At 35.8% G+C, this 27,919-nt stretch overlaps 3 protein-coding genes and 1 pseudogene across 5 annotated transcripts; all 4 read right to left on the reverse strand.

Annotated features, from left to right (window-relative positions):
* Positions 1-656: 656 nt before the first annotated feature.
* Positions 657-7,337, reverse strand: LOC105129441 (putative E3 ubiquitin-protein ligase XBAT35). 2 transcript variants are annotated; one of them, XM_011031517.1, is made up of 11 exons: positions 7,001-7,337; positions 6,784-6,898; positions 6,480-6,560; positions 6,263-6,351; positions 6,067-6,158; positions 5,795-5,876; positions 3,631-3,733; positions 3,462-3,515; positions 3,163-3,248; positions 1,400-2,105; positions 657-973 (listed from the first exon to the last, which is right to left on the reverse strand). In XM_011031517.1, exons 1-10 carry the CDS (start codon positions 7,100-7,102, stop codon positions 1,428-1,430), a joined length of 1,482 nt encoding a protein of 493 aa, XP_011029819.1. In that variant the 5' UTR covers positions 7,103-7,337; the 3' UTR covers positions 657-973; positions 1,400-1,427. The 2 variants fall into 2 exon arrangements, with proteins under 2 accessions (XP_011029819.1, XP_011029820.1); XM_011031518.1 differs by lacking the exon at positions 3,462-3,515.
* A 1,725-nt stretch (positions 7,338-9,062) lies between these two features.
* LOC105129442 (Regulator of chromosome condensation (RCC1) family protein) lies at positions 9,063-17,105 on the reverse strand. Its single transcript, XM_011031519.1, has 9 exons — positions 16,520-17,105; positions 15,736-15,822; positions 14,843-14,932; positions 14,615-14,701; positions 14,410-14,508; positions 11,503-13,593; positions 11,229-11,375; positions 10,050-10,519; positions 9,063-9,502 (listed from the first exon to the last, which is right to left on the reverse strand). The coding sequence occupies exons 1-9, from the start codon at positions 16,565-16,567 to the stop codon at positions 9,319-9,321; spliced, it is 3,303 nt and encodes a 1,100-aa protein (XP_011029821.1). The 5' UTR covers positions 16,568-17,105; the 3' UTR covers positions 9,063-9,318.
* Positions 17,106-17,558: 453 nt separating this feature from the next.
* Positions 17,559-25,492, reverse strand: LOC105129443 (NAD(P)-linked oxidoreductase superfamily protein). 2 transcript variants are annotated; one of them, XM_011031522.1, is made up of 9 exons: positions 25,227-25,492; positions 25,004-25,099; positions 22,766-22,849; positions 21,959-22,119; positions 20,689-20,806; positions 19,776-19,911; positions 18,646-18,824; positions 17,826-18,098; positions 17,559-17,670 (listed from the first exon to the last, which is right to left on the reverse strand). In XM_011031522.1, exons 1-8 carry the CDS (start codon positions 25,419-25,421, stop codon positions 17,859-17,861), a joined length of 1,209 nt encoding a protein of 402 aa, XP_011029824.1. In that variant the 5' UTR covers positions 25,422-25,492; the 3' UTR covers positions 17,559-17,670; positions 17,826-17,858. The 2 variants fall into 2 exon arrangements, with proteins under 2 accessions (XP_011029824.1, XP_011029823.1); XM_011031521.1 differs by lacking the exon at positions 17,559-17,670 and having other exon boundaries at positions 17,757-18,098.
* An 821-nt stretch (positions 25,493-26,313) lies between these two features.
* Positions 26,314-27,379, reverse strand: LOC105129444 (glutathione S-transferase U7-like; annotated as a pseudogene).
* Between the last annotated feature and the right edge of the window lie 540 nt (positions 27,380-27,919).

Genomic DNA, 27,919 nt, shown 5'->3' on the forward strand with positions numbered 1-27,919 from the left:
AAGCGAAGCATCATTGAGACATGGGATTGGTTTCGGTTTTTTCCATCAATATTAGTCACGATCTGTATATTTGAAATGTGCACGTAATATGCAATAATGGCGAAGCACGTGTACTTGAAGGAATAATTTTTAACATTATCTTGCAAGTAACTATAAAAGAGAAGGGCTTCTATGATGCAGAACACACACACACGCACTCAGTTCACGAAGAATATGTGTAAGTGCGTGTGAGAGAGTCATTTGCCCGATTAATTGTGAAAATCCTAGTTGTGTAGACTTCAGTTTACGTTATACTATCTCACATGTTACACCCATTTTACCGAAAAAGGGAGGAGAAAATCTACCTGCCATCTGCTAGCGGGATGGTTATATGTCAGCAGCGCATCCCCCATGGCTGATACTGAGAAGGGCAGCGAAGCCTGCACATGCAAAATGAGAATTGTGCCATCCCACTGCCTTCACACTGCAAGGGGATGAGCAACTAGAAGATGTATACAAGACACGCACTAAAGAGGAAGACCTGGAGTATAAATTGCATGATACTTCAATTGGGAATGATAGTTAAAGACATTCACGGGGAAAGATGGCTAGAGATCAAAGAGTTGCAAGCTCCATTAAGGAGGAACCCGATGAGGCTAGCTGATAAACCACTTCTGAAGCAAATGCATGTACATGGATTTAGCACGAACGAGTTATTTTCATAAAGGATGACCTTGAAAATTGCAAGACACTTTGGATCCCTTTTGTGCAGTTTATATATGGCTTAAATATACAAGCATATTATGCATACAAATAAACTATACACAAAGGCTCATATAAATACCCAAACACGGTCTTAACAATAACCAGCTTCAGCTTTATTTCACAAGTACACGAGTAGAATGTTCCAAGAAGTTACTAACCCATAAACAAGGTGATCCAGCTGCTGCTACTGCAACTCAAGTTGTCAATTCCCTTGCGCTGCCAAACTTACCTGCAGAAATGGTTGCCAGCCATTTAGCGTCTTCTGTTTCTTGTAAATTTTACTTCTCTTCATGATCATACATTCAAATTCATAAGCAGATCAACAGGGTCCCATGTATAACACTTGACTCCCAAAAGGTTCATGCTTGTGTCCAGCTATTCTCAATAAAAATCCTACCCACTCTCTAATAGTTTCATATAATTCAGATGTTGAGAAAATAGTTCTAATTTCCAATATAAGTTAATCTGAAATGCTGCAAGCATGGGATCTACACCAGTGGAAGGACAACAGTAACTCCAAAAATAGGGGATTCGAGTGATGCTACAGAAGGCACAAACACAAAGGCTTGTTCAAATAATTCATAAAAAAGGTTACAGCTACGTATTGTTCTATAGGAAAGAAAACATAACTCCGAGGTGCCCAGAAAATAGTTACCATTTCTAGCTTCATTCTTCAGCAATAATCAGACAGCATAGAGCCTTACAACCTGGTCAATCTTGGCACGACACACAGGGCAACCCCATTTCTTGGCTTTGATTTCCTTCAAACAAGACATGCATCCAGCCATGTGGCCACATGGAATGCAAGCGCCCTCAACCAGAGCATCTAAACATATTACACATGATGAAGAACCTCCATCTTCTCTCTTTTCACCTGTGTTTTCTGGTAAGTTCTCAACAGGCAGGGAAGAAGTATCAATGGGGCTGGAATCAATTGATGGGTAGTGAATGGGACCATCTTCTACAATCTCATCTACAATGGGTGGAGCTGATGGGACTGAACCTTGGGCATCAGTTGCTGTCCGGACATCAGTGATGCTGCTATTCTGGATCTTGGTTTGCTGAGTTGAACTGCTGGTAACTCCAGTTTCATGCAGTGCCCATTCACTGCTAGTTACTTTTGGAGGAGGATCTGCTGGCGTTTCCAGAGCAACTTGACTGCCAGTATTCACAGGGTAACTCCAGCTGGTGGATGAACTTGCCCCAGCGCTGGAGTGGGGGTCAAAAATAGGTCTCTCTGCTGCAGACTGGATGGAGGTATTCATTGCCATTGCTATCTCTATATCTTCAGAAGATGGTGGGGCAGTTGCTTGAACAACTGGAGCCTCAGAATTATGCAGAAATGCTGGAGGATGCATTACCTGTAACATTATAAGCATTCATACCCCAAGTACTCTTGTAATGAACAAAGTCAATCTGAATGATATAAGCTCTTATTTACCATGCAAGTTTTTATATTGAAATTTCCTACTTTATGCATACATATGCAAACAACAAAGCTAATTTTAATTTAAGGGTATGAAACACACTTGAAATGTGATCAGAACTTAAAGTAACAGATCACACCAAACAGATACTCTTGTGGTCACATTAGGAGCCTTTTCTAATTAATCATCAAATAAAAACCATTTTTTTTAGAAAAAGGAAGCACATCAACAACATAATATAAAATAGTTAATCAGGTGCAAAAGGAACTTCAATCTGTAGCCAATCTGCATTATAGTTACAGTGTTTCTGCCAGTTAAAGCAGTCTAGCACCAATCAGGAATACATGCATTTCTTCAGTAACAACCATAGCATGATGACTAGTTTTCATTTCAGAGATGTTTGAGCATTGGCTCATAACTCGAGGGGGGCTATGAGCCTCAAGGGAAGTAGTACATTATATACTATACAAATATATGGGAACAAGAAAACGGGTGGAATTTTTAGACGTTTAAGCTTTGACTTCTCCCAACATGAAAAGAAAGTGTGTATGGTTCTATAATGAGTTTTCACTTTGACCATGTTGACATGAAAACCAATAATAACCCAAAGATAAAACTGCTTTGTGCCAAAAAATTCCCAAAATAAGATCCTTGTGACAACATGAAACCGACTGTTTTTGAAGGCTTAGAATGGACCCTAAGGAGGGACTTTCATGTCTTCTAAATGGATCTAAGGAACTCCCGAACAACCCTATTCTCAAGAAAGCCTCTTATATGGCTATAACATCTAATATTAGTTATGCTGGAGTCTGGATAGTCTTGAAAATTATAGCATTATAAGAAAAGGATTCCTTAAAAGATGTTATGGTTTCATCAAAAGAAAGGAGGACAAGGCATTCAAATACTTTTCAGCTGAAAAAACATCTCGTCTACTTGTAATTGTCAATTGCTCTTTGATCAACGAAGAACCGTATACTAGGGTGAATCAAACCTGCTGTATTCCTTTGCATGCATCACAAAACCACTGAAGCTGTTGCTTGTCACCTTCATTTGCAGGTGCGAGTTTAATTTGCGTTTCTGAAAACAAAACATTTCAGGTTTAAGATTATCAATATAGTATTAATCAAATGTAAGTTCCTTTTCATGCAGTGAATTGTCAATTTTTTTTAGCTATATATCTGTTATATCTACTTCATGTTGGAGGCTGGAGCATGGCGAGGCACCCTATATCCAGAGCAATTTGAACAGTATCTAATTTCTTATGGTGTCAGGATTATTTATCATACTTACGCCTAACATTTAGAGACCTACACCTCGCTCGTCTCCGCCTCCTGCCTCTTGAGGCTACGCATGGACATAAAATCCAGAGTAAATGTAGGGACTAGGAAATCAACATAATATAAATTTCAAAGAAGGCCAACAGAAGATTCACAAATAGTTATCATCATAAAGAAATTACTGGTGGAGTTATCAACAATCATCACAGATGGATCAGAGTGGTGAAATTTCATTTCTTCCAGATTTGCTTTCCACAGTGCGACAATAGTCCGTGGTTGTGCATCCTGGTCGTTCATTAATATGTCAGAAAATTACTAAAAACAAGAAACTCATTGCTTAAACAAGAAGAAAACATAACACTTTTATATGTAGGAATACAACATGCATTTGCAAACACTATTTGGCATATTAATTCAAACCAGGAAACAGGGCTGCAAAACTAAAAGGAAGAGCTCTTCCCTCATAGCAAACTATCTGCAAAACTAAAAGGAAGAGCTCTTCCCTAATAGCAAACTATCATCAACGGAAGAGCTCTTCGAAAATGAGTTGGAGTCCCATTTCATGCAGCTTCATGAACCAAGTCCGCTTTGTTTTAATAAGCAGTATAAAGTGAGTCATTTCAAAATGCACCCTGTGTGCTGCAAAGTCCTAATAACATCACAATGTCCCAAGTGGCAGTTGATACAAAGCATAATAAATGAAAAATCTGAATGTGGGAGCAGTATCTAAATCATGACCACCTCTCATGCAGCAATAATCTCATTTGTGAGCATTATTAAGGAAGACTTCTATAGCACAAAAACAGCTAGAAAGAACAATATAGCAGCACATTTGACACCAAAGCTGGTAGCGGTACTGCAGGTGCTTGGATTCCTAAATAAAACAGGTAGATTTCAACCTAGGATAACATCCCGTGTCTCACTCACATGGGATTTTAGAAAAGATTATTAGTCAGAGCTCTCCACCTGAGCTTCTACCTCTACTTGTGGAATGAGCTACTACCCAAACAACATTAATTGTTTCTCACCACATTCTACAATTGGTTAATTCAGGTCAGAACTCTCAGAGATCCTGCTTCATGAACCACTAACTCAGCCATCAATTCAGGCATCTCCTTGACTAATATACATCCCCATCTAGCTTCTACCTCTACTTGTGGAATGAGCTACTACCCAAACAACATTAGTTGTTACTCACCACAATCTACAATTGGTTAAATTCAGAGAAGAACTGGCAGAGATCTTGCTTCATAAACCATAAGCTCAGCCATCAACTCAGGCATCTCATTGACTAATATACATGCCCAATTAACTTCCTATGCAATTACCATCACCCTTAGGTAGTTTATCAGTGTCATTGAATATGTAAACTTCTGGCAACTCAGTTCTACTGCTAGATCTTGAACTTGAAAGTAAGCCCCTCACCTCAGCAGAACTGGCAACTCAGTTATGATTTCCCACAAATCTCATCCATTGGAAGAGTGACAAGTGGAACCGCTCACTAAATGGATGAGACTTTTCACGACAAGTCCTCCAGTAAAGTTAGCATTACTTATGGAGACTTGTGACTGGAGGACTTTTCTACACAACAAGAAAAAGTGCATTTCTTGTTCATAACAATTTTAAGATCCAAAGCTAAGAACCCTTTGGTCTCCTTTCCCACTTGGTGCTCAACCAAGAATATTTCTTGAATTGGATAGACTTAAGTAAGAGTCAATCCATACAAAATCCTATAAACTAAGGAAGTAAAAGCTGCAAATAAAACTAACAGAAAGTATCATCTCAGCAGTCATTGATACTGTTTTGAACATTGCAGTCTTTAATATTTCAGATCCAAACATGTGGCATCTTACAACTTAGAGCCTTATCAACAATTTCTTTATTTCGACAAACCTATGCAACACTCAATCCACAAAAAATCCTACCAATTAAGTCAAAGCTGTTAAGAAAATGTGACAGCAGGTTTTATCTCACTAGCCTTTAATATTCCAATTAAAAAAAATCAGTGCATGGAAGGTTAACAGGGATAGCTACACGCTATATGGATTCATAACCAGAGAAATTTGATAGTAGAAGGTTTTCCTTTTGGTTCTCATAACAACACCAAAAAGTCAACCCCTGTATAGACACGAATAAAGATAAACCACCAAAGCAAACTAGAAATGTGTCAAACAAGAATTCCCAGAGCTTAAAAACAAATACAAGGATCACTGCAGCGAAGCCTAAAACCAAAAAATAACTCTCAATTGCAGCACAAACGCGAAGGCCTAAATCATTATAAACTTCAACAGTGAATGTGAATCCAGTATTCCAATTTCTTGCAAATTAGAAAATTTAGTTGCATACCTGCAATCTAGAATAAATGGCAAGCTCCAATTTGTAAGGCCCTCTAGGATTACGAGAACCAGTAGGTAAAATGACAACCCATCTGCATATGATTCAACACTAACAGGCATGAGAACTCCAGTGCTTCACAAGAACAATTTGATGTATCACAAATAAAGAATAGCAAATGTTAGATGACACATGCCATTTCAAACTTCCTAGATGACATGTCGCACAACTTAAAATGGAGTTGCAAAAACAACAAATGATGAACACATGGAAATGATACCCACACGTCTCTTGAAACCAACCGAGGTGCCAATACTTCTAGAAATCCAGGCCCATAAAACTCCCGCAGCCAACCAGAGAATAGACAAATATGACTCTGCAAAGAATTAGTAAAAACAAGGTAAGTCACAGATTATTTTTCCACATTGTCCAAGCACAAAGTAGTTACACAGACATCACAACACGATGCATTACGCATACCTCAATTGCACGAACAACATTGCTGTGCCCCTTCGCCCTAGCAACTTGTAGAGGAGTTTGACAATCATCATTCATCACTAATGCATTCGCTGAAAATTCGAAAGAAAAAAAAAAGCACTCATTAAAGTTAAACTACCAGAGAAACAAAAAAAAAACTACACAGCAGCAAGCACATGAAATTTCCAAAACGACAGCAATATACGACAGTACACCTCACCTCCACGTGATAGAAGCAACTTCACGGTATTTTCAAGACCTCTTTTCGCCGCATGATGCAAGGGAGTTCCCGCACTACGACCTGCAACTCAATAATACTAATACTAATACTAATAATAATAATAATTAACAGAATTCAACACATTCTCAAAAAATTAACCCGTTCGCTCATGCACTGGAGTAATAATTAAGCATGAATCTCATTTCTCTTAATTCAAAATTAATTGTAAAAAAAAACGGGGAGAGAGAGATAGAGAAAGCAAGAAGTATTTAATAATTAAGAAGCAAATCAAAGCAAGGCATACCGGGGCGATAAGCATTGACATTAGCACCGAGCTCAATCAAAGCTTGAGCCACATCAAAAAGTTGAGGATTCAAACACGCCAATATCAGTGGTGTTTTCCCCTCTTTATCAATCCACTGCAACACACACAAAACCAGTTAAAATTTCTTTCTAAACAACAGCAACAACAACAGCAGCAGCAGCAGCAGCAAGAATTTTATAAATTATTCAGGACCTACCTCGAGGCCAGCGCCTTGGCTGCAAAGAGTCTTGATGCCTCCTATATTTCCGTAATTCACTTGCTGGTACAGCAACTCGTCCTTCGATTGCTGTTGCCCCATTTTTTCTTTCCTTTTCTTTTTTGGAAAACAAGAAAAAATGAAGGATGGATTGCGTTCTATTCCTGTTGTATTATTTAGAGGAAAATTGGATTGGCGCTTTCCAGGAAAGCTACGAGTAAATTAGTATTATTTTCCTGGAAAATGAAGGAAATTAAATGGGAAATTAATTAATTTGGGTGAGGACTGAGGAACCGTTGAGCTGAACTGACGTGACCTCTCTAAATTTGCGGTGCGGGTTAGTGAGCGCGTGGACCCAAATCACCATCATGATAGCGGTAATGGTTTTTGGCAATGAAGATATTATTGGTAACGGTAATATTTAATTAGCTGTTTGGTATTTTTGTTTTCACAGTTTTATGAAAGTCTTTTTTAAATATATTTATTTTACCTTTTTTTTTTGGTAATTGTGATGATATTAAAAATAAAAAATTATTTTAAAGTATTTTTAAATAAAAAAATATATTTAAAAAATATTTTATATCACAATACTAAATACATACTAAATTTGTTATAAGATGAGACTTTTAAAGCAACAAATTCTATAGAGTTTTTTTTATTGAATTATTTAATTTAAATATATGTTTAAAAGTCCACATTTATATTAGTGTATTTAAGATAAATGGTATTGAAAACACTGTCACAGAAAAAAAAACCTTTAATAGGTAACGTGTTTTTTTCAATATATTAAAATAATATTTTTTTAAAAATTTATTTTAATATTAACATATGAACTAAAAATTTTAAAAAATAAAAAAATATTTTTTATAAAAAATAATTTTAAAACAAAAAATAAATAGATTTATAATAAAATAATTAAAAATAAAATATTAAATATATTTGTAGACTTGTAAAAATTATATGTAACGGTGAGATATACTAATTTGCAAATCAATATTAAAAGTCAAATATAATAAATAAAAATGTTGTCACCTAATCCACGTGCCAGCTTATTACAACATATGGGCTTTAAACCAAGGAAAATTCATGAAGATGAACCTTGTCTTTTCCGATACTGCATTGTTTCTAATTTTTTTTTTTAGATTATTTTGGTATGAAAAATATATATTTTTTTAAAAAATATTATTTTAATATAATTTGAAGTGAAAATTATCTTGAAAAGTAATTGTTAATACAATGCTAAACATTATCAAAATAAGATAATATTTGACATTACTGTCTAATCATTATTTTAAAGAAAAATTTAGCTTTAAAATATTTTTTTTATCATTTTAATATAATTATATAAAAAATTATAAAATATATTATTTTAATATATTTTCAAATAAAAAATACTTTGAAAATAATCACTACAACAATACTACACTATCAAGATGATATTTTACATTATGATCAAACTACACTTTTAAAGTTTTTTGAAATTTTTTAGCTTTATTAATTTTTTTTTTATTTTTAAATTCTTTTTATATGATAATATAAAAAAATTTAAAATTTAAAATTTAAAATATTATTTAAAATCATTTATTCTAATTATTTATTTTAATATATTTTCAAATGAAAAATGCTTTAAATTAAATTATTTTAATGTAATAATATAATTTTTTTAAAATAAAAAAAAGTTATTTTAAAATATTTTTCAATTTTTTTTTTTTAAAACATCAATTACATTTCCATGGAGCAGTTCATCCGACCTGAAACTCTGAAACTGTAGACAATCAGTTCAGTTACCAACTGGTGGACATCTAAAGCCAGAGCGATGTGCAAAACATGAAGAACAGTGCAGCTTCCGCTTCATCTAATGTGGTTGCCCCTTTATTTGTACCAATTTTTTTTTTTTTTTTTATATCTGTTATTATAGTTTTTGAGGGTATTACACAGCGAAGAATTCATAAAAAACTTTGAAGATCCAACTGAGACGAAAGAATTGTTTGATTATTAGAGATATGTTGACGATATAGATATAGCTATGCATGTCCATAAAAGCAGGTAAAAAACCAAAGCAAGAAAAAGAATTGAGTAGTTCTGCATTCCAATTTCATCGTGTCACATATTGAACTGTAATTTCAGTAAGTAAAATCCCTGCTCTACCATTAAATTTCTGAAGGAAGAAAAAAAAGAAGATTCCTCCTCTAATGTTTTTTTTTTTTTATAACAAGGGCACTGACAACTAGAGGATTGTTAATGAAGTGGTTGAAGAGCAACTTCTTGATCCTACGTTCAACTTTCTACTTTGTACCGCGAAAGACTACTTTCTGAAACTATGTTTCTGTTGGTCCTGCCTCATTTACCTCAGTAGGAGCTGGAGTAGAGGATGATCCAACCGGGGTCGATGGTCCTCCAACCAGACTGACATTTATTGTTGGTGGACTGTATTTCTTAAGTAGTCTATCTTTGTTTTCTTTCCACCATACTTCCGCTTGCTGCTCCTGGAACCTTCTTTTACTGTTGAAACAAAGGAGGCAGGTATAAGCAATTGAGACAAGGAAGTGGAAGATATTGAAGCCATCAAAGTAACTGTTTTTTGAGCTCAAGAATGGTTGCTAATTTCACAAATACGAAGGAAACTGGTGATCATTGAGATGCATATGAATTTTAGTTATTCAGAGCATAAAAGATCTTTGTTCTGTGCCACCTACTTTATTTATTCCAAGTCTGCATTTCATTGCTAGTGATGAGGAGACTAATTTTTCTAATTTTGGTTGAGTTTGTTCATTCAAGCCTGCAATTCCAATTTGCCACCAACGTGGCAGGTATAGGCTTTAGAAATCCCGAATACAGGACAAAAACCTGAACAATTCCTTGGAAACTTACAGTTATGAAATAGTTTCAGTTAATGGTAAACCACTGCTGCAAAATATGGTAAGTTGCACTACTATTTGATCCATCTCTATATGGTATTTGTTGCTTTACACTGTAAGGATTTGACAACAATGAATATATTTGCAAATTAGTATTATGAAGTTCAATTGGATCAACTATGTTGTCATACCTGAATTTGACTCGCTTGAAGATCTTTATGCCATTGGGACGTAGAATGACAGTTACATAAACCCCAGGTTCAAATTGTTCGATAATTTCTTTTTGTGATTCAGTTCTCTTTATTGAAGCTGTAGGTGTTCTGGACTCGTTTTCTGAGCTTACTCTAGGTACAGCCTCTGTCGAATGAGAAAGAGATGATCTGCTGCTTTCCTCAGGGACACTTCCATCAGTATGAGACATCGCAGTAGCTCTCACAGTATCTGTTTGGCCTTCCGTCCTTTTCTCCAGCAAGTTAGAAGAGTCACTGGTCAAAGGACTTGATGCTGATGCATTTTGGTAGTCAGACCCTACGCTTTCTGGCAAGGAAGAACCTTCAGATGCTCTAATTTTTTCTAGGAAAGCTTCTATTTTAGAATCAATGGCTTTCAAGGTGTCAGTTTCTCGGCCCTCAGGAGGCAGTTGCTGCATCATCTCCTTCAACTAAATCACAAGAAAGGGAACACGCATGGGGAAATTAGCAAGATCTAAAATATGCACCAACAAACTTGTCATGGGAAAGGACTTCGAACGATAGATAATTGGCCACACAGTTTGTGGAGAATGAAAAGAAAGAGCTTTCGTTTTAAGAGAAAATGAGTACGGAAAAGAAAGAGTTCAAACTTGCACAAAAAAGAGCTAAGATGGCTAGAAGTTAAAACATGTCTGGTTATAGTAACTACTGCATGAGTGTGCTAATGATGCAAGAATGTCTTGAGCATCAACACATGACATATTGTCAATCTAGTTCTTATATTTACAGGTGTGTTTTACATAACATTACACAACTAAGCATTTCTTTGTTTATATTAGGCATCACAAGCTTGTTGTTTCAAATTCTTTCATCTGTTCTTTCTTTTTTTCATTATCTATTAATTGTAGTTATATAAATCTTCTAAATCAATTTGAAGTGAAGAATTCTTCACAAAAATAAATTAATAGATAAAAACAGTAAGTAAGGCTGCTTTTCTACACTGAATTCTGCCTGATGTAAGATAAAAAAAAAAATATCAGAGCTGGTCACTTAGTTGGGCTTTGGGAGGTTTCCTCTACGAAGTTGTTGTTGAATATATATTATAATGTGATCATCATTTGCAAGAGTGGAGAGAATTATTTGAATTGGAGTGCAGCATCGAAATAGAGAGAAATATACCTCTTTTGTGATGGATTTGGTAAATTCCAAGGCTATGTTAGACTTGGAAGATTCTGCTGCAGCCAATTTAGCAGCTTCTTTGGCACGGTTCTCTAGATCATGAATCTCCAATTCTTGGTTATCACACTTTTTCTTCAAAGTTTTTATCTGCAGCCAACAAGGATAATAGAAAAGACGAGAGTTATTCCTTTCTCTATTGAGATTCATGAGATGATCAGCAAACAAATCAAACAAAGCATGCAATTAAGAATTACAAATATGATTGAAGCAGTACTTGGTTTTGCATTTTTGTCATGTCTTGCTTGAAAATCTCGTTTGTTTTCTTGAGGCTGTCAATCACACCCCTGGAGAATCCCGGAGAGGCAGAGCGTGGAGGACTTGGTCTCCTTGAGTAGGGTGATGAAGGTCTTGAGTTGGCAGCGGGCTGAGAGGAGTTAACAGTCAGCTGAGGCACTATTGGAGGAGCAGGCTTCCATGCATTTTGAAGAGTACTTAGAGAACTTGGAAATGCAACGTCTTTTAGTGGTAAAAGTGATGGAACTTGTGAAGCTCGGACTATGGAAGCAGCCTCAGATTGTGCCCCTTGCTTTCCTGACTTGATCTCAAGGTATTTTATAGGTTCTGTTGTGGGAGAGAGTAAAATTCTTGAAAACCTGGGCTCTCCCCTTTCCATCTTTTCCCTTATGTCCATGGAGCGGCGTGGAACAGTAGTTTTCCTATTAATAGCAGAAGTATTTCCAGACTCGGCAGCTTTGAGTTTTGCATAGCAAGAATCACACACACGGTGTGGTTTGCCAGGAGTTGGTGCTAATGCTGCCTTCATTGCTTTTTTGGAACTGCAATTATGGCAGTGCACTAACCCACAATTGTAACAATTGTGCCTCTTTCTTGTAAAACCAAATGCTTGTCGACAACCAGAGCAAACTGATTGGTCAGCTCCAGAAACCCACTTGTGGATGCATATACTGGAAGTAAAATTTGCGCCACATGATATATTCTTGACATGCCTCTCTTTCAGTGCTTCAACCAATGTCGGAAGTTTCCTGTCTTCCATGTCTCCATGTCCCAATTGTCCATTGGCACCTCTCCCCCAAGTGAATACTTCACTTCTTGATGTTAAGACAGCAGTGTGATATGCCCCGCAAGAAATTTCTTCAACAAATTCACCAACCAATCTATCTTGTACTAAGCAAGGGATTTTTCCATTAGAGCTTGGATTTCCTAGTTGACCATATGCAGAGCCACCCATGGTAAACACGTGACCTGAGGTAGTGAGGGCAACAGTCATTGTATGTCCACATGCTAACTGTTGGAAGTTGTAGTCGATAAGGGAAGAGACACAGGTGGGAAGCAGATAAGTATCCTTGTTTCCATGGCCCAAACGGTGCTTATCACCATCGCCCCAAGTGAACAGTTTTCTTGATGAAATGTTTGAGCCAGATTGGCTCATTACCTCTACGATAGCTGCAGTATGCCATACACCGCAAGCAACTTTTATGGTTTTTAGCCCATTCAACGACTGAAGTTCTTTGGGACTTGAAACACTTTTTCGATCTCCATGGCCCAATGCACCAAACGTTCCATCACCAAATGTAAATAATTTTCCATTTGAAGTTGCCAAGGCTGAGTGCCACGTTCCACATGCGATGGATAAAACCTGAAGTCCTTCTAAAGGACCTGAAACTCTTTTTGGTATCCAATGGCTAACATCAGTGCCGTGACCAAGAAGTCCAGAATTATTGCTCCCATCACCCCAGGTAAATAAGTCACCAGATGTAGATATAGCACATGTATGATACTCACCACATGCAACATAATCAATAATAGTGACTGCCAAAGACTCTACAAGTTTAGGATGAGTAAAGTGATCTTCAATTCCATGACCAAGTCTCCCCCCAGATTCCTCTCCCCAGGTGAAAACTTCACCTTGCCTTGTCACAAGAGCAACATGACGTACACCACAAGAAATTTGATGAACATCAAGAACTACATTTGATTCTAAGGGCTTAGGAGTAAGCACGTCGTTCTTTGTAGGAACTGAGCTCACAGACCCATCAGGAAAAACCCCATCACTCCATATTTCTCCCCAAATATAAACATCACCTAGGGATTCTATGTCATCTGGACCGGATCCAGCACTCGAACAGCTAGGAGTGCTTGAAACACTAATTCGGAAATCTCCTCCAGTACTTGCTCTTAGTTGCATACTTGATCGTTCTGACACATCTGAGCTTCTCAAATCCAAAGGATTGTCACGAGAACCTAAATCAATAGACACCCTGCCACGGGCAAGACTTGAAGTGAACTCTAGAGTTGCACCAAAAGGACGACCATTTTGATATAACTCACCATCAGTTAGCTGAAACTAAAATATCAAGAAACAAACTTAGGTTTCCTCAGGAATAAACTGTAACAAACATATCATCAAGTTAAGAAAGAAGCAAATATATTTTCAGATTCCCCTTAAATGCAGTAGGAACATGTGCTCACTGTCACACATGGTAAGGTCATCATCGAACATAGGTCAATGTGCACATGCAAGATTTGAAATCACTAACCCTGGAACATGTTCAGATTATCATTATGCATATGTAACTTTATGGCTATCATAGTATCTGTTCCAGATTAATTAGTTCAGAAAAATAATTTAATTGAGGTTTACTATGATTTGTATTTGAAAAAAAATTAACGATGCTGGGTGTCATGCAAGTTCTTGGTAGAACTTACCAACTTGTAAGGCGGTAAGCTTGTTAGTAATCAGTTGGTAAGTAGTAAATCCAAATATGAGGGGCTCTAAGTTCTATCTAGCAGGTGTGGAACCTAGCCTCAGAAACATCCGCTATAGAGCTCTAGAAAGATATGTACTTTAAATAAGCTTAGCATTTTAAAGAGGACTAGAATACTGCTTTATAGTGCAGTTTCCAAGCTATCCTATTTGTTTCAAAATGTTCTACTATGATCTTCTCATAGTTTTATACTCCAAAATCTACCCTTCAATCAGTTCCATTGATTTTGGAAGGACTTAACCAATCGAAGATCATTTTAAAATAAAAGTTAATTTAGCCCCTGCAAAATCATTGATAGTAGCTAAAAGTATTGTCACGGATAATCAATTTGGTTATTCATGCCAAGGTATCAAAGACAAAAGTAACTCTTCACATATGTTGAAATGGTAACTCACATCTGAAATATTGCTTCTTGTACGTCTATTATGATTTTTTCCAATCAATGCCTTGAGGCCTGCAAGCCACACCTCTGCCTCAACTTTGTCCTTGCAGATCTATGGATAAAAAATATATATCTAATTACCGGATCTGAAATTGTTACTAGTACAAAGATAAATCAAAATCCAAAAAAAATATAAGTGAACGTTTACTGGCACTGACCAGATCAAGAGATCTTTCACCGTAGTTATATAGAAGTGAAAATGACAGGTAATCCTTTTCAGGGCGCAAGTATCTTCTAAACACGGCCTGTATAAATCAGAACATAGCAAACAATGTCTAGACTTTGACACTTCAAAATAAGAATCTCAATGGTATTATACATAATTGAAGGTTAAATGAATGAAATGGATATCAACATCTAGTTCCCAAAGCAAATGTTCAACTCACAGTTCTCTGTCCAGGGATGATTCTCAATACAGAAGACAATTTCAGGTTCTTTTCTTGTCCATGTGACAACCAGATCAATGATGTTTCATCCTGTTAATAGCACTAAAATTGAAATCATTTATAACCTTGAGGGTAACGAGAGATGCACCAGAGTCATTCTGAGGGTCATTATATAGATATTTGAGCAAGTTACTTTAGCCATGAAATGTGTATCTAAGAAAAAATGCCAAGGTTGCAGGACATTGCAGAAACAAGGGAATAAATAAAGACATGATTTTTTCTGCAAAAAGTTTATCAAAGCATGCATCTAAGAATAACCAGTTTCGATGATATATGGAAATCCAGATAAACGCTCATTTGTAAACATAAATCCAGTATGTTGATGCAAGATATCATCTTAGATCATACATTAAGTCAGGACGACAGGCCAAGAAGAGGAGGATTGAATCACATTATAAGAGAAGGATCCTCAACTAGGTTAACCTGATAAACACTTACTTTATTGTGAGAACTGTGTAAGCACCCTAACTATTTGCTGAATAGGAAATGTGGTGATGTTGATCATACTCCTTGAAACCAATATTTCATAATGAAAGAAATTTTCTTAAATTGTACCTGTCATTTACTGTCAGTTTTCTAACAACTGTTGCCAATCTACAGTGCTTATAGACATGTCCCTACTTAGGAGAACAAAACTAAATCTTACAGCCTATGTGAAAAGAAACGTTTCGATCACATATCCAATAGGGGAAAATCGGTTACTACATGATTTTAAATTCTCCAGACAAATTAATTCTGGGGACAACGCAATATCCTGTTCTGTTGTGCCAAAAAGTTCCACAGGACCACAGCAAAAGCTGAAAGACATGTCAGCTAAATGGTAAATAACATACCGGAGAAAGTCTGAAGGCGCGAAACTTGGGTTTCCCTTTCCGGCTGTACTTGATTAATTGAGTGCCTTTTTTCAAAGTAACTAGTGCCTTCAAAATTAAGAGTGATGAAAAAAAAGCATCAAGAAACGAAAAGCTTTGATGAAAATGCAACCAGAAGAAATTCTAAGGTTATAATTTTCTATTTTTCATAAAGAGAACACTGCAGCAGTTTATTCCATCTTATCAGTATATTCATCTAGAATTCCTGAAGGGCTACTTCTAAGAGCCAGTTAACCATTTAACTTATGAAGATTTCCACAGATCACTCTATAAGCTTTGCTCTTGTTTGTAGCTTTACTTGTCTACCTTCTAAACTACCTGACCAACACTACAATGACAAATATTGGATTCACAAGTTTTTCAAATCTCATAACTACAAAATTTAAACATCTTTTTCTCGCTTTCTCTTTGTTTACAGGGATATCATCGCCTATTAGCATATTTGGATTCATAATTTCTTAACCTAATATGTATCTTGGCATGTCTTAGGGTTCAACATAATCTTGCATCAACTTGATTGTGCAGAAAAGGCAGGGAAATTGCAAGTATAAAAGAAACTGTATTTGCGCGTCCAGTATATGTTAGGGATGCAGGAAAACACCAAGTGCCTGTGAATTGAACCTAATAAACCCAATGAACAGTTTGCTTTAATTTTTTGTTCTTTATTGAACCTCTGGTTTGCCTGCATTTTTATACACATTGGACAAAAGAAAGCTGCAAGCAACGGAAAGGGTAAAGAACTAACTTGCTCAATGTCACGCTCAGGATTCCCATAATTAACAAGATCTGCCATTCCATCTGAAAGTTCTGCTGAAGAAGAAGCTCAACCGACAACAACTGCATCAGGTGGTGCCGTGGCGACTTCTGTGCCTCAGTCTTCATAGATGCATATGTTTTCTTCTACTTTGGCCTCTCATCAACCTTCCTTTTCTCCTTATATTTTTCTTACCTTCTAAAGATTGCCCAAAACCAAGCGGAAGAATATATATAGAAAAGAAAAGAAAAGGGTGTATATCGGATCACATTCAACGATTCAAAACGCACAACTCATTAACCCATCTTGAAAATATCACAAGAATATTGACCCATGTCTGATTCAGGATGTAAGAATGTGATGTTTCTCTCCTTTTTTTTCAGTTTTTTCTTTGAGCGAGATGGATTCTGTCAATTGATCATGAAGAAAAATCAGATCAAGAAGCACATCAACGTTTGTTTGTGTGACCGGAGAGAGAGAGGGAGGGAGAGGGAGTGGAGGCGAGATAGGAGGGAAGGAAGCTGCGTGTCACATTGTTAAGGTGGTTTTGTAGCTAAAAAGCAATTGGGTCAGATATTGGCGCGCTTCTTTGATTGCCGCCACGTTCCCTGCCTGGTTAAACTGCTTTTCAAATGTGCTAATTGATATTTTCATTTTTTGTATACTATTTTTCATTTTTCTTCATATTTTAAACCACATATATTAAAATATAATTTTCAATATATATAGTTTAATAAATGAAGCATGGAATAATAGGTTTTCTTAAAATATTGAAGATTTTTCCGGCCATTGAAGGGGAAAAAAAAATCCTCCAAGGATTTATCATACAAGTACGTCATGTTTATCAAGTCTTATGGCACCTGATTACTCACGTGTTCAACACCCGCAAATATTAACCCACGCGAACCAGATACCTGCGAGGTCAGACAGACAACCCGCAAGCTAGCATAAACATGTTTGTATTTAAGTTAGCACTGTTAAATTCATAAATATTAAACACCTGTTATTGTTCCAACGTATGGAGAAAAAATGGCAGAAAGCTTCGTTGAGCTAATACTCGATTGTTTCATATCAAGTGTTCTTTTTCCCTGGCCTCGATAAATGCTTGTATAGTGATAATATGACAATATGTGTTCATCTTTGAAGAGTCCACCTCGGCATCTGATCTACTCCCTCATGGTCTTCTTTCATGATCTGTGGCCTTTCTGCATATGAGATGCAACAAGTATAAAGAAAATGAATTTGTATTGAAATAAAAATGAAGAGAGCTGTATTTTTACATGGGAAATTTTGCATAAAAGATTATAACAGACTCTTAAGGCAACAACAGTTAAATAATGGACGGATCTTTGTATCTCTTGAAAATAGTTTCAATATCTGCAGTTACTTCAGCTGGCAAAGGTCGCGGGGCTGTCATAAAAGCATCGATATCTTCTTTTAGTTGCTCAAGAGAAGTTGCGCCAATGATTGAACTTGTCACAAATGGACGGTCTCGAACGAATCCAAGGGCAAGCTCAAATGGAGTTAGACCATGCTTCTTGGCCAATTCAATATACTGTACGGTTGCTTCCTGAGACACAAGGAACATTGAGCACAAAGTCAAACTAGCTGTGATAGATACAATTTGATGTTCAAAGCAATCAACTAAATGCAGTAAAAAAAAAGGATTCCAAAATAGTCATGCATCTTAAATATACGACAATCTGCGAGAAATGTTCCTGCTCATGGATTTCTACATGTGTGTCTCTGTTTGATTGCCCTCTGATTTCTAGTGTACATGTGGAAGTACGACAGTGTTCAGGAGCTTTTTTACCAAGAGCACGAAAAATCTCAAAAAGCAATGCTTTTGCAAACTAGTCTAGCAAAACTAAAAATAAAAAAAGATTGCAAAAGACAAAGTCCAGCAATTCAACTAGTTCTCAACCCCTACACAGAGTGCCACTAATACTTTTTTCTGACACAATAGAATTTAGACTACTTAGTTTCTCATAACAGAGATTGCTTCCACCCTAACAACAGAGTCAACCGTGCTTTCTCTGCATTTGTATATCAATGAGTCCGAAACACGCTCAAAACTGTCCATTGCAATCTATAGAAACATTTAGATTATAGCATACCCTGGAGAGTGAATTTTTGTATCTCTCCATGTAGCCGGGGAAGAGGTTCAGCCTTCCTTTCTTTGCAGCCTCAGAGTTAGCATCCAAATACTTCCCACTCAGCATGCCACTACCCAATGGAGAGTAAGCAAGCAAGCCAATGTTGTAATTTTTTGGGTGGCAGACTTCAAGGAGATCAACTGCAATAACCAAGGAGACATAATTACATTGGCCTTCAAACGAGCATCCAAACAAGTACAACTTGTCTATTGCTTTCTCCAAGTAAAACTTAGAATTAATTTATTAGTAGGTGGGAAAACTCCCAATTCTACCAACTTTATTAGTTTATTAAACAAGGGACAGAATAAACACAGCTTGACACGTATTACAGCTTGACATGTATTAATTATTTATCAGAATGAAATCAAAGCCAAAAGCAAGGAATTAAAATTTTGAGAACAAATTCAAATTGTTACGCATTGAACTTCAATCCCAGCATAGCAACATGACATTGTAGCCAGCTACTGAAACAAGATGTGCATATCAGGTTATCTGATGAACAATCAAATACTTTCAGTCTGGAAACATGAAACTTCCTATTGTAATCACCTGTCCTCTAAACTATTTTTGCTGCTAAAAGCTCAGTTTGCATCCCAAGCCTTACAACGGATCAAGTCAAGCTCAGCTATGCCAGCATTATTGATGAAATTAGAAAAGCATTGGCCTCAACTGCAAAACCGTTAAAGGGCTTCTCTAGAAGCTTTAAAGGCATCAAGAAAATCTGGAAAAACAGTACCACGAGAAAAAATTCAGAAAAATTTACTTAACACAGATAGCAGATAAATGAGGCCAGCAGACATCGATGAGAACTTGTAACCAAGTTCTAGAGCTACAGAGGGCATGATACTAGACATGTGAGGGCGAATTGGGTTCTATGTGTACAAAAATGCCTTGCCCAAGAAAGAGAATTAAGGTGATAAGTAGTAACTAGTGAAATAGAAACGCTGGAGTGAGATAACAGGATCTTCTTTTCTAAAATTTATGTTAGATGCAGCAATGAAAGTGGTAAATAATGGCAGCAGGTGTCAGATCAGAAAGGGCTTCATTTTGGATTTCCACCTGAAATTATACGAAGAACAGTAACCAATTACCTTCAAAACGACACCTAACTAGCAGACTATAGCTTTTTTGGATACTGATGATTTTTGGCAATCCTTCAACTTTGGCTGCATGAACAAACTCCATCACTCCATATGAAGTCTCATTTGAAACACCAATATAGCGTACCTAAATAATTTCAAAGTCATTCATATTCTCAAGCAGTTACTAAAATATTGATGTTAAATTCATGCAAGATAAAACAGGGATACATCATACAAAGACCTGCCTCCATGTGATTAAGCTAAGTGTTAAGATAGAAAACTCAGAGGTCAAAGCCATCTTCTCTCCCAGGCCAGTAGAATAGTGCTTATAACATGGATTGTTATTCATCAGCAGTGAGTCCTGGATGTGTAGGTGCAGTTTAGACTTTAGAAGGACTGGTAGTAAGTGAGACTCTCTTCCTCTCTACCCATTGTGTTGTTGATAGTGTCAATGACTTGTTTTGGAAGCAGTTTACAGATTTTGGAAGAGGCAAGCAGTGAAGGTGTGCTATATCTCCACTTGTTTGGAGCATCAAGATGGAGGGGAAGTCCAGAATCTTTAAAAATTGCCTCACTTCACAATTTTTGTAAGTTAGGAAGGATAGTTTTCTTAACTTTGTCTAGTGATGCTGCAGGATAGTTTTCTTCGAGAAGTGTCTTCAACTGATAATCAGTTTGAGTGATTTCTTTTATACTAGCTGAACATGTGATCTCTTCCCTTTCTATTATTTCAGAATGCAGTTAAAGATTTCTTTCATTTATAGTGTTCCTTGAATGTCTGGTGCACTCATCATTTATAAATTCACCTATTATATCAAGAAAAGATTATAAATTCACCATATTATCCAAAAAACAGTGCCATAATATATGTATTTAACACATAAGGGAGATACAAGTCGTTAAAAGTATAGCAACCAGTTACCTTTCCTTCATCAATCAAGTCTCGAAAGGCCTTCAGTTGCTCCACAAACGGCACACTTGGTCTCCATTTTGAATAATCATACAAAAACTCACCGAACACTGCTACATAGCGATCAGGCCTGTATTGAAGTTAAACCACAACTCATTTGATGAGAGTTTTCCTTTCGTATATAGCTTTTATTCTGAATGAAAACTGGCAAGTATAATAAGAAATTTCTTAGTGATATGACAGGCAGGACAAACAGTTGAGACATCAGGGAGGGAAAGTAAAGAGAGGAGAAAAAATTAGTATCGTCAACTGTTTGTCCTGTTATAAAACTTTACAGCATAATGATCCCAACACAACAAAAAGGTTTCCAACAATATAGGAAAAATATGACTTTACACTTGGGATCATTAAGAATCTTGATCAAAGCCATTTTATACCTGATTTTTCCTTGGTATTTAAATGCACTAGCTTTTGGTACTCTTCTACTTATCCTTGGCATTTAAATGCACTAGCTCTTGGCCAAGCAAAAAGGCTCATACAATGTCATGTTGCGGATCCTTTTAGATGGTACTCTTCTATGTGTCCTTGTTATTTAAATGCACCAGCTTTTGGCTTTTATTGCATTATGAATCTTTTGAAATAAAGAAACTATAACATAAGACGATCAGTGACTCGGTTTCTGTAGGGACGCCCAGATCTTAATTTCTTTATTAAGACAAAGTACAACCTCTTCAGTGATATAAGCAGAGCAAAATCTGTTGTCATAAGTTCTCTTGATGTATTCGTATACTATCTCTCTGAGAAAGAAGATGTGATCATATAGGAGTACCATATCCGGTAGTTTCATACAATCATTAATCAACAACATATAGGAAGTTGAAATTTAAATGATTGACCAGCCAATATGATAAATATGTATCAAGAAACTAAAAACCAAGGCCTAGTCCACCTAGAGAACCTAACTGGCTGTCCCAGTTCTATTGGGATTTCAATACCTGGTATGTGAGCCTCCAGGTAGCTGGAAACCAAAAATATTACTGGTTCAGTAGTTAAGTATCCCACAATATATATCCTAGGACAGTTAAAGATCTTGCGAAAATGTAATCAGCATATGTTTATATTCTAAGCAAATTAATCATGTATTCTTAAATCAAAGTAATTGCAAATCTTCTTTTGGGTTCAGAACAACAAGTTCAATCATACAAATTACCTCCAGTCATAGGAAATATGAACTTCAGATGCTAGGGAGTAAATCATTAAAAAAAAAAGCATGCAAAGTTACCAGTGGATTTGCAACAGGTCAATGTAATCAGTGCCAAGACGCTTGAGGCTTTTCTCCACACTCTCTTTAATATTAGCAGCATCAACCCGCAAAACCTCGGCATTGTCACGAACATAACTTAACCTCTCCGAATACCCACATACTTTTGTAGCCAAAATAATCTATGCATAATGAAAGATACCCATATATCATCGATCTGAAAGTACTAAGAAATTAGGTACTTAAGCTTGAGTCAACCAAGTGTTGACCAGGAAAGATGAGTGGTGAAGAAAAAAACTAAAGTTACTGATGATATTATCTTTACTTTTGGTGATTAATCAAACCCAGACATACAAATCCATGAATTTATCCACAGCTCCAGATTCTACCACCGCAAAAACAAAAATCACTCATTAATCAAAAGGAATCAAATTAACACGGGACATGATCACAAAAACAAATTAGCAACTCTGGAGTAAATGTTCAGCATAAATTAAGACCACAGAGCTGCTTCGAGCTTTTAACGGCAAATATTTTATCAACTTTATCTACCATTATCAGTTACCATTGACATTGAATGTAGCACACATAAAAACATGCACCATTAGAAGCCTAGACGTATACTGAAAATTAACTGCTGCCACTTGCTAAGAAGTAAGCACGGCAATTCAAGCAAAGGATTAGGAGAGAATCACATGCTTTGATCAATTGAAGTACTTAATGAGATTGAAGAAACTGGAATTCGAAAGAAAATTTAAAATCTTGATCCCTGCCTATTGTGAACTCTAAAAGGGAAACATCGGCAAGTAATGTGTCTTAACAAAGTACCTTGTCTCGGGGTTGAGACTTCAACCAGTTACCAACATAGAGATCTGTTCTTCCTTGTGTCTCCTTCTTCACTGGAACAGGATACTGCAAGAAAAAATGTATGCATCTAGTTCAAATGATATATAAAATCATAAAAAAAAAAACAGATCAGATAACACTAAGCTCCAAAAACTGGAGACACGTAACTTCAAAACAAAGACCTTATAATCTTATATGCAGAAAAGGTTGAGTCTAGTGGCATGCTAGAGATGCTTCTATTAAACTTTGAGTTTGTATCTAGCAAAGGCCACTCTCATTTTAGTATTTGTTTTTACACTTGTAGGAGCATCCGTCTTTCAGAAAAAAACATGAGAAATCTTTCAAGTAAAAGGAACAGCAAGCAAAGAAGAATTGACAAAAAAAATTTTTATCCTTGGCACTTGATGATTCAATAAAATACTATGTCCCGCCTTAACAAAACAAAGCCTTGAAATTGGATTACAAAGAGAACAGCAATTTCTTTACATTTTCCCCTTTGTAACTGCATCCACAATGAAAACATATTTAAGATCTTTCCTAAGGGTTGAAGCTCATGATGTTGAGATCTGTAAAGTTTTTCGCACCTAGGGAAAAATTCACACGGACATTTGTTATGTCTAATTTAGATGCACTTGCAAATAGGATTTAGATGCCATCAAATGAGGACAATACCCATGAGTTTAAATGAAACATGATTATCATGTTTGTGCATGGTCAAAGCGAAATCCATCCAAGTTGTACAACAAAAGAAGAAATCTACTTTTCCAATCCAATCTCAAGGCTTCATATTGTAAGATGGACAAAATATTTTACTGAATATCAAGTGCAAAGGATCGAAAGTTGGATTTCATTTGGAGAGCCTGTTCAAGGTAAGTATGAACCTTATGATGAGTTTGTTTATTAAACTTGATCAAATGCATCCGATGTGTTTATTATAAATTCCTCTTTGCTTGGAGTTTGTTTCACTTGGCAGATTTTACATACTTATTAAAGACAATTAGAAGATTTTGGTCTGCAGCCTCCACTGGACTAAATCTTTTGTGCTTATTGAGAGTCTGAGGTCAAATTCAGAAGTATAACTCCACTAATTTTGAAACATCACTAACGCCATATACCATTGAAAAGGTATGTCTAAATTCCAGTGCTTCAAACAAGTGCACTCATCATAGTTTTCTAGAGGATTTATGAGCAGTTTCCTATCAAGTTGTCAAATCTTATTACACAATCTGAAAGGATTATTTTAAATTGTCTTCTACAGAATTCAGGGATTCTATTTTTCTACTGGATTTATCCCGATTACAAAGCCTTCCTTCTATTTGTTTCAGTTCCCTTAAAGATATTACTCTTAATCTTGACAAAAAGTTAAACTTTATCATACTTGAAAGGTTGTAACAACCTAGTTTATATAAACTAAGATCTATAGCTAGTAGAAAGCAATCTTTGTGTTTGAAAAACAAAAAGATTAGCATGTTCATTTACTGATCAGAATGGAGTTATCCTCCAACTAAATTAAATATGTATGGAGCAATGTTTGTTTGCATTGAGTGGCATTTACCATTAGTGACATTGAGTTGACTTCTACTGCTCCCAGTTAAGTAGCATCCTGTGATTTCATCTTTTCAATCTCCTCTTTCTCTATTTCATATGCAGGCCTTAAAAACGAGTCCACATCAAACGTTTTTCAACATTTTTTTCCCCATTATATGCAGTCAATTCTTAAATCTCGAAGATTACATCAACTAAAAACACTAAGTGGTAGCACCTTGTTCTAGAACAATTCATTTACCAAAAGTGTCCAGAAGCCCCCATCTCTCTAAGAACTGATTAACTTTTAAATGGATGATGAATTACTTTAGAACCGGATACTTTTCTTATACCAACAAATTACGAATGAGGTACTTCACTTTTCTCTAAGAAAATGAGCATACAGAAGCACCTAATAAGTAGACAAAGGAACTTCGCTCTCTGAGCTATTTCTCTTCATGGGTAAAGCAAAACTCAAATTCATCACACGGTTAGGGTCCACTTCCCTTATAAGTGGGAATAAAGAAAGGGAGCCAGGAAATCTTGTCTTCCATAGTTTTATCCAAAAAAAAGAGAGAGAAACAAACAAACAAATTATTACGCAATACAAAAGATTACAAAGCAGAAATTTGTTGGAGAGACCTCGTCAAGAATGTCCATAAGTGCGAAGGTAACAAAGTTAAGCAAAGGACTTACTGCTTCTGCAGTGTCAAAAATATTGATTCCATGGTCAAATGAATAGCTAAGCATTTCATGAGCTTCTTTCTCTGTGTTCTGTTCCCCAAATGTCATCTGAAACAACATTGCAGGAAAAAAATGAAGAAAAGAAGAAAACAGGCAAGCTAATTTACCATTACTTCATTACAAACTTCAAACGAAAAAGAAAAACAAGTTGTGGCGAGAAAACAAATGTTCTTACAGTTCCCATAGTGATTTCGCTGATTTCAAGATCAGAGTCTCCAAGTTTCCTGTACTGTAAGGCGTTAGTATTCTTCTTCTCTGCGAGCGTGGCAGTGATGGGTGGTCTAAGCCTTGATTTATCATTCGGTGCATGGCGAGTGCTTTTGTAGAGAAATGCAGGGATTGTTGAGAAGGTGCTGGAGGAGAAAGCCATTGCTTCTTTCTTCAAGCAAATAAGTGGCGCTTGTTTTGCCTTGTCGCTCCCTCCCTTATCAACGCAAGCTTTACTCTGGTTTGGGATGCAGTAGATTTTTATGCTTGGGATAACCTCTTATTAGTCCCCAACAAATACACCAATTTTTATTTAGGTCTCTAACTTGTTCTTACATCAATTTGGCCCTTAAGTATCATAAATTCCCAATAAGTTCTCCTCTTCCAAATCTATCAGTGTTTCTCATTTAATCTGCTCAATTTATGAAATAAAAATTCGTGATTTTTAATCAAAATTAGTAAAACTTGACGTCAAATGTTTGCAATAATTGTATACATGAGAACTTGAATTATAAAGACCCAATTGATAAGAAAAGAGGTTGGGACCTAATTGAGAAATAGATAACAAAATAGGAGCTAATATGAGGTCAAATCTTTATTTTTTTACCCAAACATTTAGTATTATTTAACAATTACCTAGGGTCCATACCAATCAAAGATTCTAAGTTGAAAAAATAAAAAGAGAACTTACCTTGTTGATTTAGAGGAAAACATAATCAAAACTCAACTTCAACTTCAACTCATTAATTTAAAAGATTATATAAGAAAAAAATTTAAATTTTAAAAAAATTAAATTAATTGAAATCAACTTTTTTAATTTATAACTTAAACTTTATCCGAGTTCACTCCGGTAAGTTTTTAAAATTATGATAATAGAAAAAAAGAAGGTAAGGTTGTTTAAAAAGAAGAGAGCCACTCAGAGTTAGATTCCTAAAATTTCATTTATTTAATTGTTGGAAAAATTACATAAAACGTAACTTGTCTCTGAAAATATGCAGGAAGAAAGAACAAGAAACTTTTCTCATATATAGCATTATTCAATTGATATTACATAATCACCAATTAGTTTGTAGTTCCATTGGCTCCCAAGTTCCCTTCTCTTGATGTCTCATATTCGACATGTATAGCCCATGATAATCAAGTCCGAAATCACCCGTGAGGCCTAGAAGCAAGCTCTTTGCTTCGATTCTGGAAATAAATGATCATCCTGTCTCGAGGTGGTAAATTTTCCTTGATCACAGTTAGCGCCGGAAGTTGCAGTGGATCTACTATCTTCACGGACCCAACTTCTTCCCAAACTGGCAGCCATAAGACATCCATCCTAGAGCAATGTCCAAGTAGCCAATGCTCTCTCCTTCTAAGAATTGCTTCCCTTTTAGCTCTCCCTCTATCTTTTCTATGGCGTCAACGGTCAGTTTTGCTGCCTTTTCCTTCTCCTCTCCTAGGGAGCACATTGCATTCCATGCAGCAAACAAAGTCTTGAAAGAGAATAGGTAAGTTTTTTTATTATTATTATTAGATTAATTGGATGCTTTTGATAATTACATGGACATGTCAAAGCACACGTTTGGCAACGAGAAACTCACTTCACTTTTATTATTTTTAATTGAATTTACTCGCAATAAAGTCCTAATATTACAAAAGGGAAAGAAAAAAAACTAGCTCCACTTAAATTAAAAATCAAGCAATAAACAAAGTAAGAGAATGGTAAGCAATAATGATGCACCCTCTCCTCAGCAAATTTAGTCCAAAAGCGTATCATGGCTCTTTCGTGAGGATCATGAGGCATCAGGGGACATTGTTACCATGTTTCGTCGATAAACTCGAGAATAACAAATGACTCAGCGATCACTTTCTGGCCATGAACAAACACTGGGACCTTTTCATGGACAGGGTTTATGAGCTGAGAACTCTTGTTGCATATATCCTCTTCTCTGCTCTGAGTCATCATCTGTTTGGAAATATAATGTAAATTATATTTTTTAATTTTTTAAAATAAATAAACACTTTAAATCATCAGTATTACCACAATCTCAAACAAACTTTAACCCCCTTACCCTTTGCGCAAATGTGCTCGCCCAGAACCCTAGAAGTTTTACCTGCTCTGCGTTTGCCATCAGAGTTTACTTAGTTGCTACCACTTGGCTCCTCAGCTGCTAACTTCTTATATATATATATATTGTAGTTGTTATTAGCATTCGAATTTCAAGAAACAAAGTCAGAGTAGCTCATAGATGTCTTTCAACACGCCAAATGCAAGGCCCTTACAGGATCTCCAATAAAAAATATTATATTGAAGAGTCGAATAAAAAAAATAACTTTTTAAATAATATAAATATAATTTTTTGAATTATATACATTTCAATTGTAAAAAATTATTTAAAAAAGCTATTTATATTTTAATATATTTTATGTTAAATTAATTTTAATATAATTATATAACTAATTTAGGTATTTTATATATAATATAATTATGATGTTATTAATTATATAATTAATATGAATAATTTATAAAAGTAATATAAAATTAATGAAGTAATATAAAAGATAATCAAGGGCGGAGAACAGGGTATCGTAGCTCTATTCATGGTCACAATATTATCAATCATAATAGAAAGGAAGGTGAGTTAAGGTTATATAATGATTATTTTGCTGAAAATC

The sequence above is a fragment of the Populus euphratica genome, unplaced genomic scaffold (assembly GCF_000495115.2).
Source record: "Populus euphratica unplaced genomic scaffold, PopEup_1.0 scaffold18.1, whole genome shotgun sequence".
In the NCBI taxonomy this organism is placed as follows: domain Eukaryota; kingdom Viridiplantae; phylum Streptophyta; class Magnoliopsida; order Malpighiales; family Salicaceae; genus Populus; species Populus euphratica.

What these genes read in the sequence shown, in the direction of transcription:
- LOC105129442 (XM_011031519.1), bottom strand. Translation starts at nt 16,567, where the DNA reads ATGGCAGATCTTGTTAATTATGGGAATCCTGAGCGTGACATTGAGCAA. An exon ending in CAAGAAGCAATATTTCAGAT is followed by an intron (nt 13,594 to 14,409) that starts GTGAGTTACCAT and finishes TTGATATTTTAG; the next exon opens with TTTCAGCTAACTGATGGTGA. An exon ending in TTCAAGCGAGTCAAATTCAG is followed by an intron (nt 9,503 to 10,049) that starts GTATGACAACAT and finishes TTGTTTCAACAG; the next exon opens with TAAAAGAAGGTTCCAGGAGC.
- LOC105129443 (XM_011031522.1), bottom strand. Translation starts at nt 25,421, where the DNA reads ATGGCTTTCTCCTCCAGCACCTTCTCAACAATCCCTGCATTTCTCTAC. An exon ending in TTTTTGACACTGCAGAAGCA is followed by an intron (nt 22,850 to 25,003) that starts GTAAGTCCTTTG and finishes TTTTTCTTGCAG; the next exon opens with TATCCTGTTCCAGTGAAGAA. An exon ending in ACAAAAATTCACTCTCCAGG is followed by an intron (nt 18,099 to 18,645) that starts GTATGCTATAAT and finishes CTTGTGTCTCAG; the next exon opens with GAAGCAACCGTACAGTATAT.
- LOC105129441 (XM_011031517.1), bottom strand. Translation starts at nt 7,102, where the DNA reads ATGGGGCAACAGCAATCGAAGGACGAGTTGCTGTACCAGCAAGTGAAT. An exon ending in TGTCAATGCTTATCGCCCCG is followed by an intron (nt 6,561 to 6,783) that starts GTATGCCTTGCT and finishes ATTGAGTTGCAG; the next exon opens with GTCGTAGTGCGGGAACTCCC. An exon ending in GATTGTTGATAACTCCACCA is followed by an intron (nt 3,516 to 3,630) that starts GTAATTTCTTTA and finishes GTCCATGCGTAG; the next exon opens with CCTCAAGAGGCAGGAGGCGG.